Source organism: Sceloporus undulatus, chromosome 6, assembly GCF_019175285.1.
Source record: "Sceloporus undulatus isolate JIND9_A2432 ecotype Alabama chromosome 6, SceUnd_v1.1, whole genome shotgun sequence".
Classification (NCBI taxonomy): Eukaryota; Metazoa; Chordata; class Lepidosauria; order Squamata; family Phrynosomatidae; genus Sceloporus; species Sceloporus undulatus.
The window spans coordinates 51,997,236-52,013,391 of NC_056527.1; the positions used below are offsets into that span (position 1 = coordinate 51,997,236).

Sequence of the window (16,156 nt, forward strand, 5' to 3'; positions counted from 1 at the left end):
ACTTTTAATGTTTAAAGGGTATGCTGATGTTTGCAATACTGTTTTTTCTGAAGAATTTAAAACAAGCCAGATATTAAAGCTATAGTCAGTTAATTGTACTGGGCTAGTGAGTACAAAAATATATGCTGTTATATTGCCATTTTTTAAAAGTGGTACGTTTTAGGCTTAAAAGATACATAATCATATGTTCTATTTAGGCACCATGTCTGTCTTTTAATTAAACTGGATTTTAATTTTATTTAAATTGATTTCACTGAAATGAATAGCTTGTTTGTTTAGGATCAAATAATGTGGGTCCCCCCCCCCCCCCGCGTTATCTGCTTTTTATGCTGATAACAAAGCTCATACAAATTTAAGAGCACTTTTTATTTCAGGTAGGAAAAGCTATGTCTTCAAATGAGACCGCAGCATATGAGATCATGAGAAGTCTGGATGTGGATTATGTATTAATAATTTTTGGAGGTGTAATTGGTTACTCTGGTGATGATATCAATAAGTTTTTATGGATGGTGAGGATAGCTGAAGGGGAACATCCTAAAGATATCAGGGTAAGTAAAAGTGCTTTATAGAATATATCTTCATCTCTAATATTTTTACTAGGCTTGTTGTTCAACCTGACAATATTTGTCATACAAATCCTAATAATGTGTTCTTGATATGGTTAAATTGAAAGCATGAGAAAGGAAAATGCACTAGCCCTGAAGATTCATCCAGGGATTTGATTTTCCATAGTTCTATATCATATGGAGAGCCAGAATCCTGTATGAGATTTATGTATGCATAATCACTGTAGTAACAAATTAAGTTTCCATTTTCTGAATTAATTTTAAAACTTTTAACATTCCAAGTTGTGGTTTATTGTAAGGACAGTTGAAAGTGAAATCCAAGAATGATATTCAGAAATGCAGTATTGGTACATTTGAGTCAGTCAAAGTCAGATGTGAATGCTTAAAGCAGCAATTCACCTATTGTGTCTGTCTCATTGAATTAGGATTACAGTATGTATAGAAAAGCAAAAGATCTAACTGAACTACTCTCAGATGAAGGTCAATCTGTTTCTTTCATCCAGAAGCAGGTTCCAGAACTTTTTTAACATTACAGGTTTATGATTTTGTGATACAGCCTATTTTTCTTTGATTTAATTATAATGACTTGCAGAACACTAATTGTATTTCCTTTTCTTCTTGTTGTTGTAGGAAAGTGACTACTTTACTCCACAGGGAGAGTTCCGGGTAGATAAAGCAGGCTCTCCAACATTGCTAAATTGTCTCATGTATAAAATGTCATATTACAGGTTTGGGGAAATGCAGGTTGGTTAAATTTTTGATTTCTTACAAAGTAAAGTGTTTAGATAAGAGTCTGAACAGCTAACCTTTCCTCTTCCTCCGCCTTTTTTAACATGTTCTTGCCAGTGTATTTCAGTATTGATTTTTATTCTTTCAAATGACAAAACTGTCATTTAAGATATTGCTAATTCTTTGTTACCATTTTATTGTATTTGAGCACTTTCATGCAAGTTAAAAGTTTAACAAGTTAAAATGGTAAGGAGAGAGAAAATATGGTATGATATACTTTGAGTTTATATCATCTCTCCTCTCTTTGATAATGAAAAAGTGTCTAGGCCCACAGAAACACTGTATGCTTTTAACCATAGTTAAAGATTATGCAGGCGTTAACATCTGCACTCAGCTTATATTATAAATAACTAACAAACTGGCTCGTATGGGCTTATAATTCAAAGTCCTTTACAAAATAAATAAAGGACGGACAAAGGGTTACAATTAGGATCTAAAACTTCTTTCTATAGTGGCAGTTATTAATATTTTGAAGGAATTGTAAGTATCACACTACACTTTTAATAATAATAATAATAATTTATTTATTTATTTCTGTACCGCTTTTCCTGGGAGATCAAAGCGGTTTCCAAGTTCAAAGGGAATATACATTTTAAACATGTTACAATATAATATACAGTCAAGAATACTGTCTCTTCAGGCCAGCCTGTTCACTCCCTCACAGGCCCAAGGATGACAGTTACGGAGGGAGGGCACTGTCTCTTCAGGCCAGCCTGTTCTCTCCCTCACAGGCCCAAGGATGACAGTTACAGAGGGAGGGCACTTTTAATATGAGAATGTATATTATAAATTAAAATTTGAATCAAGGTTTTGGTTGCATATTTTGTGGATCATCATGGGTTTTCGTAGAAAAAGAAAATTATTTGAGAGCCAGCATGGTGTAGTGGTTTGAGTGCTGGACTACAACTTTGGAGATCAGGGTTTGAATTCAGGTGTGGCCATAGAAACCCACTGGGTGATCCTGGACACATCACATGCTGTCAGCCTCAGATGGTGGCAGTGGCAAATCCCCTCTGACAAAACTTGCTAAGAAAACCCCATGATAGGTTCATGTTAGAGTCAGCATAAGTCAGACTTGAAGGCACACACAAAAACGTAACAAATGTTAGTTTTACATATTAGTAAAGTTGTTTGTTAAGACCATCCAAAACCTTTTGGGGGGTTATCTTTTGTATGTCAATGACACCCATTTCTGTCTCTGCCTTATCTGATCACAGAGAGGAAGTGGATAGTTTAAAGTGGTATTTGGATAGAGATGTGAAGGCTCAAGAAAAAATATGGGGGGTTTTGTGAAGCCTTATTGTTCCAGAAAAATTGAGAAAAATAAATAAATTTTGGAATGTTTTCCTTTAGAATGATGAGTAAAATTTGAGGCAAAGATATTCCAATATTTTTATTCCCCCACCCCCACCCCCAATTTGTAAAAGCAATGTAGCCATCAGATTTTTATGTAAGACTGTTTACATTTGCTACTCAAAGTGATGGTCTCTAGGCAAGTGCCAATGTAAGAGCTATTGGCTTCCAGGCTGTGGCAAGTTTCCAGGAAAGGAAAAAAAAAACTTTGGGCAGAAATACAGTTGGCCCTCCATATTTGCAGATTTGATTATTTGCTGTCTTAATTAATATGTTCTCACTGGGAATCTCTAGGTTCCCCAGCACAAGTTGACCATAGCATTTGCTAGAGAACCTAGAAGTTCCTAGAGAATTTTCTAGGCATTTGTAGGTCCTCCAGCATGATTCTGTGATAAACTTCTGGCAGGAGTTGCACTGGAAGACTTGGAGATTCCTAGAGAGGTTTTCTTTCAGGTAAAAAGAATAGTGGGTTTTTTAATTTTACTTTTTTTTCACATCCACAGGGGTCTTTCACCCCAACTTCAGCAAATATGGAGGGACAACTGTATGACACTGGTCCCTAGCCCATGGGGGGTTGTCTCCTACATCAGATAGGTTGGAATACATGGCATTAGTCCATTGCAATTCTTGGTCCTGATTTCCTTTTTCAGTTCCTTTTTATGAGATTGAGCACTTTGTGTCTGCTTAACATTATGGAGGACTAGAGGACACAAAATATTTTTGTTTTACTAGTGTTGATGATTTCTTCTGCCTTACTCTTGCATAATTCTTACAAACTAGCAGAACCAAAGAGGTTCTTAACAGTTCAAGACCTTGTAGTTCATTTTTTAAAAAATGTAAAATAGATTCCATTTGTAATTATTATTGAATCAATGGTACATTTCATATACTAAACATCAGAATTGTTGCTTGCTAGGCATAACAAATTTTATGATCTTGAAGTAACAATGTGAGTAAAATGAGAGGGATTCTAGCATTTCATTTTATTCAATTTTTCTAAAAATTTATTTCCTGGGGGGGGGGGGATCAGGAAAATGTATCTCCTCCTTGCCATGGCTTAAGACTTTCTAGAAATTTACATCTGTAGTGTTTTAAGATTTTGACTAGGACACTGAGAGATTTCTGCTCATCCATGCAAATACACTGGATAGCTGTGGGCAAGTTACAGTCTCTCCGTTTCAGAGGAATGCAAGGGCAAACCCCTTCTGAACAAATTCTGCAAAGAAAACCCCATGATAGGGTTGCCTTAGGTTTCCATAGGTCAGAAATGACTTGATGTCACACAACACACACACTTGGGCAGTTTTGAATTGGATGTCAGTAAAACAAAGTGAAGTGTAATCCAGACAAGATGAAGATATAATCAATTGAGCAATACAAAGGTTCTAGCATAGGTTTAGAACTTCCTTTTCCAGCTTTTAGTTTTGTTTCTGGGGAGAAATCACATATCTACTAATAAAGGGGCTACTGAAGTCTTTGATCAGTCATTTGTATGTTGAGCTATAGCAGCCTCTTAATTATAGCCAATAGGTATAAGGAAATGGTTACAGGTGGTATGTGCTGTGAAAATGATGTATTGCCAATACTGTAATTTGCCATTTTGGGACCAAAATAATGTATCATGATTTTTTATTGTAATGTATTTATTTATGTTGCAGTTCCTTCAGCTTGTTACAAACCAGAGAGAAATTTGTGCTTATAGGATACAATACAAAGTATTTATAGATAACACCGAGTCAGAGGATTGTAATCTTCAAACGAAATTAATGTGTGGCATTAATTTTTTTGTAGTTGGATTTTCGGACACCCCCAGGATTTGATCGCACACGCAATGCAGAGATTGGCAACAAGGACATTAAGTTTAAACATTTGGAAGAAGCTTTCACATCAGAGCATTGGCTTGTTAGGATATATAAAGTAAAACAGCTAGACAACAGAGAGACACTGAATCATAAGCCAAGACTAACCAACATTTTACCAAAACAGAAGTATTTGTCAAAAAAGGTGGGTTCCCAGTGAAGTATGTCCAAGGAGGTTCATATTGTTACAGAAATATACCAGTTATGATTAGTTCTTTCTACTGTCCACATATAGAGGCAGTTTGTGTCTAATGTCAGACCTGCATTACGGTAACAACAATTAACACTGATTAACTGAGCATGTGAGGGCATCTACATTGTATTATTGTGCTAACTGGGAGAGTGTCTCCTAAAAATCCCAGCTAAGTGTAATACAATATATACTATCTAAGATAATCAGTAGTGTTTCAGTAACCAGCTCACTCAGTAAAATGTGGGAGTATCTCTCTGAAAAGTGGGAAAGTGATGCATAGAAATTTCAAAATGATCTTTTTGTAAAACAATTAAACCTGGATTATTTTTTTGTTGACAGCTTGAGTGTCTGGCTTCTTACTCAGTTAAACACAACATTCACTTTTATACGCTCTATTTATAGAATTTTATTTGAACAATAAGTTCTGTTCAGGCATGGAAATGAAATCCTTTTAGGAATATTGTTTTAAAGTAATATTTAACATTATAAATTGTCTTTTTAACTAATATTGATCAATAACTTGGACTGTGTGGTCAGGTTGAATTGACATATCCCCATATTGTAGCTTCTACTTTCATGGTAGTCATTTGGCTTTCATATCATTTAGATGCACACTTCTTTTTTTGGTATTTGCTTCCCCTTTTGTCTCAGAATTCTCCCTGTTCAATGCTCCTGGCTCTCATAAACATATGCAGGAATACAAAAGTATCTCTTGGAAACATTCCTAGTGCTGCTTTGCCTGGGAAAATAAGACACTGTACATAATCTTGCAGTCTAAAAACAATTGCCAACATAGTTATCATGGAATCACAGAGCTGGAAGCTCCTATAATATCACAGACCCTATAATATAATAGGGTCATCAGTCCAGCCCCCTGCTTTGCAAGAATACACAATCAAAGTACTCCTGATAGATGGCCTCTGTTTAAAAACTGAACATGTTCATATCGATATCCATGGGAGTGATAGAATTCGTTGAACATAGTTTGATCCAGAACTAGTCATACCAGGAGTTGATCAGTTGTTTTAGGTTAGTCATGACTGAAGTACTGTTGATTTCAGTGAGTCTGCACAACCTGTAAGATTCATTGCCTGTAAACAGTTTGCAGTAATGCATCTTTATGTGAAGAGATCTTGCTTTAACTTCTGACGGTCTAAATCTAAAACTAAGAAATCACATTCCTAGTTTTGAAGATAAAAGGTCAAATAGGTATATAGAGCATAACAGCTATAGCTTAATTCAACCAAAAGCTAATAAAGTTGCCCCATTGGAAATGGAGGTCGCCCTTCTGTGAGTATTCAAGGTCTCAGATCTCAGATCTGCACGTTAGAAGGGGCAACTATAATATGGTTTTCAGAGCAAATCTCAATTGGTTATTTCCCCTGACTTCAGTAGAGTTCATTGTGAACTTACCTTAGAATAAGGATCTGCTACTTCACTTGCTTGCATAACCCACACATAATGCTGAAAGTTTTTTTCCTTAGTTTTGTTTTAATATCACAATAGTAGTATAGTATACTGCGAATAAGGAAATTGTAATAATAATAATAATAATAATAATAATAATAATATTTATTTCTATCCCGCCCCTATGAGAACAATCGGGGCGGCATCTCTCTAGGTAGAAAGATAGGGGGCAAAGGGCTTTTCTGTGCTGTTCTTTGGTGTGAATTTCATCCAGTCTGACTGCATTGGAGTCTTTGGTTCATAAAGTATAGAAGTGCTGGTATTCTATTAAGCATGTATACGCAGCATTATAACATGATCTTGAGCTAACATAGCAGCATAAAAGTGTGGAAGGATATACTACAGAACAAAAAAGAGATGTTCTATCATTTATTGGGGAGGTATATATAATATTAAGTAATATACATAATAAGTACTAAGCAGATTCTGTAAAATATATTTATAAAGACTTAATTTGAAGCACTCATTGAATTGAGTTCTGGATTAGTACATTAGTTGAAATTTACATATCAGAGAGTGGACTGCTTTGCAGTGTATTGTGTTTTGTGATACTGGCAAATTGCAAAAAACTACGGCCAAGAATATTATTTTGATTTCTTTCATGGGAAAATATTTGTAATTTATTGGAAATTCAGTATAAATTTTGTATAAAACATTTTTACAGATTTAGCCTACAACCCTAAACGCACTCATTGTAAGCTTGGATGAAATATGAATACATTTAGTTTTGAAATATGTTCTGATTATTTCTGGGCACATGCTATGACTCAGGGCTGGAAAAACACTTGGAGACTCTTAGGTGCCTGGACAAGCAGGTGCTTGCCATTTTCCCAGTTCTGACCTAAAAGTAATGTTTAAGGATTCTAGAACAATGCAAAAACATGGTGTAGTCACTATAATATTACAAATAACTAATACACTATTCTGTTTTTCTTTTTAGACTGCCAAAAGGAAGCGTGGCTACATTAAGAATAAACTAATTTTAAAGAAAGGCAAGAGACCCAACAGGAAGACAGTTTAAAAAAACTGTACTGATTACTAATATTGAAGCAGTTGTCCTTGAGATAACCAGTCTTTGCCTTTAGCTCAAGTCATGTTTCACAGCAACATGAGGGTACAGAACCATCATTGGTCCAGATTATTGTACAAAACTTTCAGGCAATGTCTGACTTAAATTTTGGCTTATTGAGAACAGCTGTTTTAGATTTGTATTGTGGAGCAAGACAGAGCTGCTTTCCAGGTCTAGCAGCAGAGTTTTTTTTTTAAAACTGGTACATATTATCCTTCCACTCTATTGAATTTGGACTGACTGCACCAAAGAGCCCTTTAATTTGGTCCTTGGCACATGCATACTTGTCAGTTTTTTTTAAGTTCAGCTGAACAGCAATATCTTAACTGGAATGGAAAAATATATGAATTGATTATTCTTAGTCTGACACTTTCAGACGTGTGGGTATTTTTATATTCAGCTACTAGAACAACTCCTTTGGAGGTATTTATTTTAGAAGACTACATGATATCTCTCCCATTGCTGTATGTTTCAAGGACTGTAAACCAAGCTGCAATTTCACTAATCACAGGACAGATTATAAAACTGGATGATGTAATTTGTTTTGGGAAGAGGTGGTCTTGCTGTCCTTACACAGGTGTGTTCCTGAAATACAACTACACAGGACAGATCATGCACAGAGTAGGTAGATACAAGGGCTACATTTGTATCTTACGTCTGACACGACAGAAATGAATGCTACTGAGCACCATAGCACCTGGTATTTTCTGAACTTGCTTGTTTAGCTATGTATGTACCATATACAATAATTTGGCCTTTTAAGGAAAAAATTGACAAGTATCCAAACTTTCTGTGGCTACTACAAAGGCAGCAGGGCTTATAAGCCTACTTGCCTTTTTCATCAAGTTGGGTTCATGGAAATGAATAGCTTTTCTCCATATCTTTCTTTAGTGTTTCTGTTGATGAAACTATGACTTGGATATGTGCTTTGTCTTTTATATTTTATTAAAGACAGTTTATCAAGTGCACTAAATTACAAATGGAGATTGAACATGTTCACTTTCCAGGTATAGGAAACTTTACAAACTTGACTATTACTTAGTTATTTTATTAAAATAAAATACAAAATGTGGGGAAACTTGACAGCCACAGGTTATAATTTTGATAAAGGAAACAGCTTATACCAGAGGTCTTGGTGTTAAGCAGAATAGTATGTACCTTCCAAACAAAAAAGAACCTAAGTATCTATTGCTCAGTGAGAATGTTACTGCTGACTTTTCTTCTCAGATGTATAATTTTTATTTGTAAATTCATTTTTGAGTAAAGAGATTATTAAATCAATGCAGTGGCAACATTTTCACAAAATAAGAATCTGGATTTCTGACCCTTTGTCATTGAGATTATATTACTTTGTTGCTTAAAAGCTCAATGCAAACCCGTTGTTGACTATAGGGAAAATAAAGTTAAATCAAGTTTTGTGTTAAGTGATTGGCTGCTATTCCTTTCTTATTAACTACTTGGTTACCTTCTAAGGATACTTTGCTAAGGACCTGAACTATGTTCATTGAAATCCATGTAAACAAACTTGTGAGAACAGGAGCCCACCAATCTGTATTTGCTTTTAATAGTTCAGGAGGGATGTTATCACAATCAGGAGCGTTACCCGTTTTTAATTTGGAAATCAGATGTTCTCTTTTAGCAGTAACTGGGGGCCAGTTTGGGAGCTCATTGAAATCACACAGTTCTTGCAGTGTTGTTACTTTATCTACATTGGGTTTGTGGCCTGTTTACAATTTTCTCTTCATGTTCTTTTCCTTTATCCAAAAAGTCTGATAAAGGGAGGGATGTGTGAGGAGAAGATTGTCACAGTGCACAGTAATATTTAAATAGAGATACGATTCTATGATTTTATCGTCTGCAACTGATAATCCTTTAAGCATACTGAAAGTCTGTTATAAGTCTGATAAAAATTGGTATATATTTATAAAAAAAACCTCTGATTTATACAGTTCCACCTATCTATGGTGATCGTGAGGGTCTCTTAATATAACTGGGCCTTTAGTCTCCAGTAGAAACCTTTAAAATCTGATTCAGCCTGGATACTTTAGGAGGATTTCTCCCAAATCTGAGTTCAGTGGCTTTAATCTAGAGTTAGCGCAGAAGACATTGGGACCAGATTATGACTAACAAATGCTGTTCCTTTCAAGAGATCTACTTGAAATTCAGCATGACTAAATCTAAGTCCAACTAAACTTGATTATTGGGGGCAAGATGCTCTACTTAATTTTCTGCTTGAGTCAGAGTCCAGAATGCATGCTGCTAAATGTACTCTTTGTGATATGGAAGCAAGTGGCACTCTTGGAGAATTCTGCAGAATCCCTCCAAATGTGATTTAACAGACATTTACCAAATAGTGTTAATGTAACCTTCTTTGGGAATATTTCTGTATTCAGGCTGATTTCAGTTGCCTCCTTTCTTAATATGAATATAAATGAAACCCTTTTGAAATACAGGGCATTACAAAGGTATCCAAGGAACGTTCTATATACTGGCTCAAAGCCAACGCAGTACATCATGGCTGTGGACAATAAAGAGCATTCACAGCAACAGGAGAGAAGGAACTGATCGTTCCTTTGGATATATATAATTCCTAGAACTGTTGGAAAGCTCTAGTTCCATAAACCTCTATGGGTCTGGACCCCTGAAATCTCACTCCTGTGGGGATTAGCAGGCAACATATAAGTCAGATCTGATCAGACAGAGATCAGGGCTCTGTTCACTTTGTCCTTATCTCCACTTAATGTTTCCCCACAGATGTTCATTAAGTCTGAATTAGACAGTAAGGGTCAATACTCATACAATAACAAACAAGTGAAAATACAATGCTGTGTGCCCAATGGGTTTTTCATAGTTCTTGAATTTTTTCTGTCCTGGGCTGTACACTTGAACTAAAACTGCACTTTGGGTTCACCTCTTTTTTATACACCTGCAGGATGTAGTATTGCTGGGATCCAGTTGCAAGCCAATATTGGAGATTTAGACCAATGCTTGACTTGAGAAAACAATATTGCACAAATTACCTGTTCATTATATAAAAGTCCCCCAAATCTTATTGCATGACTTACTGAAATAGAATGAACGATACACTGGATGTTAAATGGTGAACTTTGGAAACAGTATTATGTAGTTATGGGCAATGGAACAGTAAAAAGCTAGCCGGACCATTTAGCAACCAATAAATGCAAGTAATATCTACTGAGTGCTTTCATATTGTGATTTTAATTCACAAATTAGGAAAGGAAAGCTAATCAGAAGTGACTGCCAGAAAACTAGAACTTAACAAATAAGTATAAATTGTTTAAGAACAGTTCTATTTAAGAAACAATTGCATAGATCCTACAGCTGTGCAGAAAGGTTAATTGGAATTATATAAAAATGTACATTACAATTCAAAGTGTACAGTATCTACACTGAAAGGAAATGATTGCAAGTGCAAGACAAACAATGACCTACAAATAAGGCATGTTACTTTTTCATATCATAAGTGAAATATGAGAGAGGTTGTGTTTAAATGGGATGGAAAGGGTCTCCTGGTTTACTCTTTTGGATCGCTTGTTGATTAGTACTATCCCAAAATGTGCCTGTGCCTTGGAAAATAAACCCTACAAGATTTCATTAATGGCAGCACTTGTTTCATTACCAAAAACATTTAGAAAGCAAGATGTTCGCCAGAACACAACTGCAATATTTTTTAAAAACATGCAGTGTGAAATAGCCATGTAAAAAAGGTTTAATACTTCACAGTTATTGTGTGTTTTGTAGCTACATCCTGTAGCCTTGATAACCATCATCAAAACAGCAAAGGGAAATAAACGGAGACCTAGAAAAAATTGTGTAAGAATGTAACTAGTTCTTTGGTGAATGAGCAAAATATATTTTCTCACATGTTCACTGATTTCTTACTGGAGTAACTTCTTTAAAATAAAAGTTTTATGCAAGTAGTGCTAATTAGATTTTGGTACTATTAGTCAATTCATAAGATGTTGACCACAAGAGGCTTATTTATAAGCGCTTTCCTTTTAAAAACAAGATTTTATACACTCAGAGTGTATGGTTTTATTTTATTTAAAACAGAGTTTCAACATATTTAAGAAAATTTGCTTTTATAAATACAGTGGCTTTCATTTGCAAGAAGAGAATATGTAGGTCAGAAGCTGGGCTTGGTTACTGGTTATTCTGGTGAATAGTGATGCTCTTAACTTTGTAATACATTCCTTTAAATAAATACATGTGTATAGTTTGGACTATCATCTTAGATTTCGGCAGAAAAAAATACTTAAATGCTAACAGTGTGTACAAAATGTGAAGTGAGTTCCAGAAGACAAGGCACAAAAACAATGGAGTGTTTATAACAATGTTTAAGGGGCATTTATGCCATTAAGCAATGTGAGCAGAAATTATAACTATGGATTTAGTCACCTTAATTTCATAAAGTGTCATTTCCATGATAGATTTGTATGCTGTTTTTCCCACTCTGAAACAGTTTTTGTAGTCCTTTTCCTGACAGAGTTCCTCACACATCATAGTCTTCTCTAGGAATAGTTCAACATCGGTTAAACACACAGCACCCTTGTGTCAAATCTTAATTCATTCAGCATTCACACTACATAGTAGCCCTGAAGCCTCTAGGCTTCATCACATACCTATTTAGACAGGAAAGACGTGCATACAAGTGGCTTCTGTGCACAAAATTTCCCAGTCCAGTAACTAAAATGTTATGGGTTGGATTTACCTCCCAGCTAGTAGCATTTGGAAAATGAAATTAGGATCGATACATTGACTACAAAAAGTTAATACACAGAAGGTAAAATTGTTCTCTGCCCTACTGTTAAAGAGTTAATATTTTAGGGCATTTCTTTTACACCACAAAAACAATGTGGAATTCTCCCATAATTTTGTAAAGCCCTTACTTATGCCAAGAGGTTAGCTCTTGGCAATTAAATGTATTTTCTGCTGCAGGACCAGTAATTAAAAACATAGACATAGTCTCTTTATTTACAAGCCACTGTCAAAGTGACTAGTGAAGCCAACTGAATGATATATAAGAGGGCAGAATTAAGAGTTTAAAAGAACAATTCATGGCTTGGAAAGCAGGGCATTACAGAAGTCTCTGGTTTATCCATTGGCAAGTGATTCACCAGGACAGCCAAATTCCCAGGGGGCAAAATGAGGATAGATAAACAAGATTGCTTAGACGCCCCTGTCTTCCTACAAGGCAATGAGTGTTTCATTGCATTATTCACAAATATCAAGCCAGAGAAAACAATCTTTCTTCTGTCAGATAAAGCAAGTCATTTTAGTCACATGTTTTACTGTAAATGGCTGTCAGTGTCAAGTGATTTCAAGTGCAAAACGTTTTTGGCAATGTGAAAAATAGAAAACTTCCAACAATAATAATAAAAAAAGTGACCATTACCAGTGTGAAGCCTGATCTTGCAAGCAATGTGGGTGCACACTGACTTGAGTGCAAAAGATCAGATCCTTAATTACTGTCTGTTTCTGTATACATACATATATATATATTATACCAATACACAGCAGGGTGTACATATCTAATATATGCACGTAAGATATCTTCTATAAACAGGATCTTTCAGCTGTTCTGAGCTGCATTATTTGGAATAAGCAGCTTTACTTTACAGCCACACTTCATCACACCTGAAATTTAAATAGTGCATCTTTTTAATGCCTTTAGAAAATGGGCTTCTTGTGAGTCCAGGTGAGTTTTATCAACAGTTCTTCCAGAGGGGATCAATATATAGCCACCCATCACCCTGTACAGAAAGAATCAGAGAAATAACATTTAAGTCTCACTTTATTAAGTATTCATCAAAAGTTTAACCAGCCTTACTCTAAGCTAGCAAATGAAAAAATAGCAGTGGTTCCATGCACACAACAAATATTTCCTTTGACATTCTCACATTGCTCAATCTACAGTAAATAGCAACTCACTATTTTGAAGCAGGGATACACCACAGCAAACACCTTTAAAAAGGCTCTGCTTCTGAAACACATGGTCCCCATACCTGTTTGCTATTGCTACTTAATGCAATAGTCTGTTTTGTAAAATCTCACCAACAGCATAAATTCTGCTTCAATACCTCTAAGAGAAACACTGGGAAAGAACCAACTCAATAGAAGCTAAGGCCTGTTACAGAATGCCAAAATAAAGCTGCTTCGGGTCTCTTTGGAGGTATGCTATTTAAATGATGCATGGGTCCGGCGGTCGCGCCAAAGCCACACTCCACACTCCATCCTTTGGTGCAGCTTCCGGATTCTTGGGATGCATGCATCATTCAAACAGCATACCTCCAAAGAGACCCAAAGCAGTTTTAATTTGGCAGTCTGTAACAGGCATAAGTTACTCATTTTTAAGTCTATAGATTTCACTAGATTTTCTTCAGAAATAAGTAAGTCTGGTCCCAACCCATTTTCTTCGCATTTATTCTGTTTACAGTTTTAACTGGACCCTGCTGCTCAGCCTCTCACTTTAAATCAGGAACAGGCAAGTTGTTGGGATTCAGAAACTACCAGCCATTCCCCCTCCCCAACAGACAGGAAATAATGGAAAGATTTCTATTTATTTGAACTTCTAGTTTTGAAATGCTGCATTCTGCTATAAACTGTGAGGACTTCCTTTAGAATAGAGAACCATGACCTCTGTAGAGGTACAGTGGTCCCTTGGCTTACGCGGGGGATCCGTTCCGGACCCCCCCCCCCATGTAAGCCAAAAACACGCATGCTCACGTCCCATTCAATTTAATGGGGCTCATTCTCGCGGCACGGGAGCATGGGCACGTGCACCATTCTCCCACTGCGCGGCTTCCGCATAAGCAGGAAGCTGCATATGGGGCACCCGCCTGTGGCACAGGTCCAAAGTATTATTTTGGGTTTTTTTTAAAAGCGTGAGGAATGTGTTTTGTAGCTTTGTCTTGCAACCTCTGAGAATCACAAAGACATCAGGGATAAAAAGAAACATGCACATTCTGCTCCAAGTTTATTACTACAACTTTCTAGTAGCAAAAGGTTCAAGCAGACTGGGCAGAGGCTGCTCCCACCCTGATTGTCCCAGGACACCATGGTCCCAAGGGTAGCCGCTGCCACGGTCTTCAACAGGCTGCAAAAAGGAGTGGTAAGAAACCACTTCTTTTGCAGCCTGTTTTGGGCTGTGTTTGGCGACCTTGGCACAGCCTCCAAGTGATCCGGACACATGTGTTATGTGCATGCACCACTGCTGGATCATCCTGACAGCCCTTTTGAGCCATCTGTTTGAGACCAAAGTGACAATGGCAGAACCCATCACTCCTTTTATAAAAAGACATTAAAACACCCATTATTGTGGTGACAGTTCATCAGTAGCCCATCTTGTTCCTTCCCTCTTAATAAGCATTTATCCTTATTCAAACTCGCCTGAAAGAAGCTTGTAAAAATAGGCAATAGTTCTGGTGTTTTTAAAAACTGCATTTCACTCAAAATAGTAAAAATTGCAATAGTACTGTACCATTTTAACCATAAATCCACATTTAACGAAAAAAATACAAAAAGTTGGAATTATTCTAAAGGCAATTTAAGTGGTTTACAGTGATACATGAAAATCCACACCTGCTCTTTACTATGATTCCCCTTACCTCTTTGATAAAATATTTTGGTTTCCAGGGTGTATTGTTAGAGGCTCGCTGTCTCTCCTCTGCTCGCTGTCTCTCCTCAAGGAAACACTTGTGGTCTGTAGCTAAATTAATGTTGCCGTCCTTCAGAGCATTGGTGACTTGTTGCCAGAGATGCCTGTGTAGCAAATCAGACCATAGGATAATGTGGAGAAAGAGTTCAGAGTTCGTCGAGAGAAAAGAAGTGGGTTGCACTAGGAAATAGGTTGTTTTAGCCAAAGCTATGCATTTTAAAAAGGACTGGAAGAACCTTAAGCAAACAAAATCAGTGAAAGATTAGAGGGATGGCCTTCTGAGTCACTGCCCTGTGCTCATAAAGTATTCCAGATTTTAATTTTAAAAAACAGTGCAACTTCCTACTAACAATAAAATTTTAAGCTAAGTATAATTTAATGTTACTACACTATAATAAGGTAAACGTAAATTAGTACAAAAATAAATATACAACGACAAGTACTGATATATAAAGCGCACAATATGGAGAAAACAGTTGCACCAAGCTATTGTTTCTTGTTCCAAAACCAAATAAACTTTGTTCAGTTTAACAAAATTTGTCTCGTTGTCTACTTATTCCTTTGCCATTCATTTACTATATATATTTGTCTATAGGTAAAAAAATATATGCCAAAAACTGACCCAGGATCCTGGGTTGACTTATATATGGGTCAATATGGTAAGAAAGGTTTTGATAGAAGCTCCATCCCCATTCCTCCTACTTCTACAGCTGCTGCTCAGTCAGGAAGAGAGTGTGTAAGTGTCCCTTTGCTTTGCCCAAGAACTGCAAAGGAGGCACTGGTTTTGCAAGCATGGGGTGTGCGCATGCTGGGGGATGCTTTGCTTTATCCTTTATGTCTTTTCTTATATGCCTCTAAGTTTTACTCTCAACTTATCCAGGGGTCATATCAAAATCCAAAATTTAAACCAGAACAGATTTCATTCTTCTTGGAATGACATCGTATGTATAGGTAAACTAAGCCATCAAAAATGCATTTAGTCTAGCTGGAACCGGTGGGACCTATTTTATTCATGAGTGACTTGGCCCACTGACTGAAACAGAACTGGAGAAAAGTCTGGAAAAATTAATTTCTGAATTACACACCCCAAGATTCAATCTCCCAAGTAGCAAGGCCAGAGTGCAATCCAAAATAATAGCTTTTCCAAGCTCAGAGGCATGAGTAACCTAGTCTAGGGCCAAT

General features: G+C 36.4%; 2 protein-coding genes across 3 annotated transcripts in view; one reads left to right on the top strand and one right to left on the bottom strand.

Moving 5' to 3' along the window:
* The window catches only part of STT3B (STT3 oligosaccharyltransferase complex catalytic subunit B), a 53,307-nt gene extending 44,587 nt beyond the window's left edge, over window positions 1-8,720 (top strand). Inside the window, exons 13-16 of the mRNA XM_042475611.1 lie at window positions 375-548; window positions 1,197-1,310; window positions 4,500-4,712; window positions 7,168-8,720. Coding sequence (XP_042331545.1) covers window positions 375-548; window positions 1,197-1,310; window positions 4,500-4,712; window positions 7,168-7,248 — 582 coding nt within the window. The 3' untranslated portion in view covers window positions 7,249-8,720. The remainder of the gene's footprint in view (window positions 1-374; window positions 549-1,196; window positions 1,311-4,499; window positions 4,713-7,167) is intronic.
* Window positions 7,493-16,156, bottom strand: part of OSBPL10 (oxysterol binding protein like 10) — an 82,586-nt gene continuing 73,922 nt past the window's right edge. The window contains exons 11-12 of one of the 2 annotated variants that reach the window (XM_042475613.1): window positions 14,925-15,210; window positions 7,493-13,070 (exon numbers count right to left, since the gene is read on the bottom strand). In XM_042475613.1, coding sequence (XP_042331547.1) covers window positions 13,026-13,070; window positions 14,925-15,210 — 331 coding nt within the window. In that variant the 3' untranslated portion in view covers window positions 7,493-13,025. The other variant, XM_042475614.1, reaches the window with a different exon arrangement.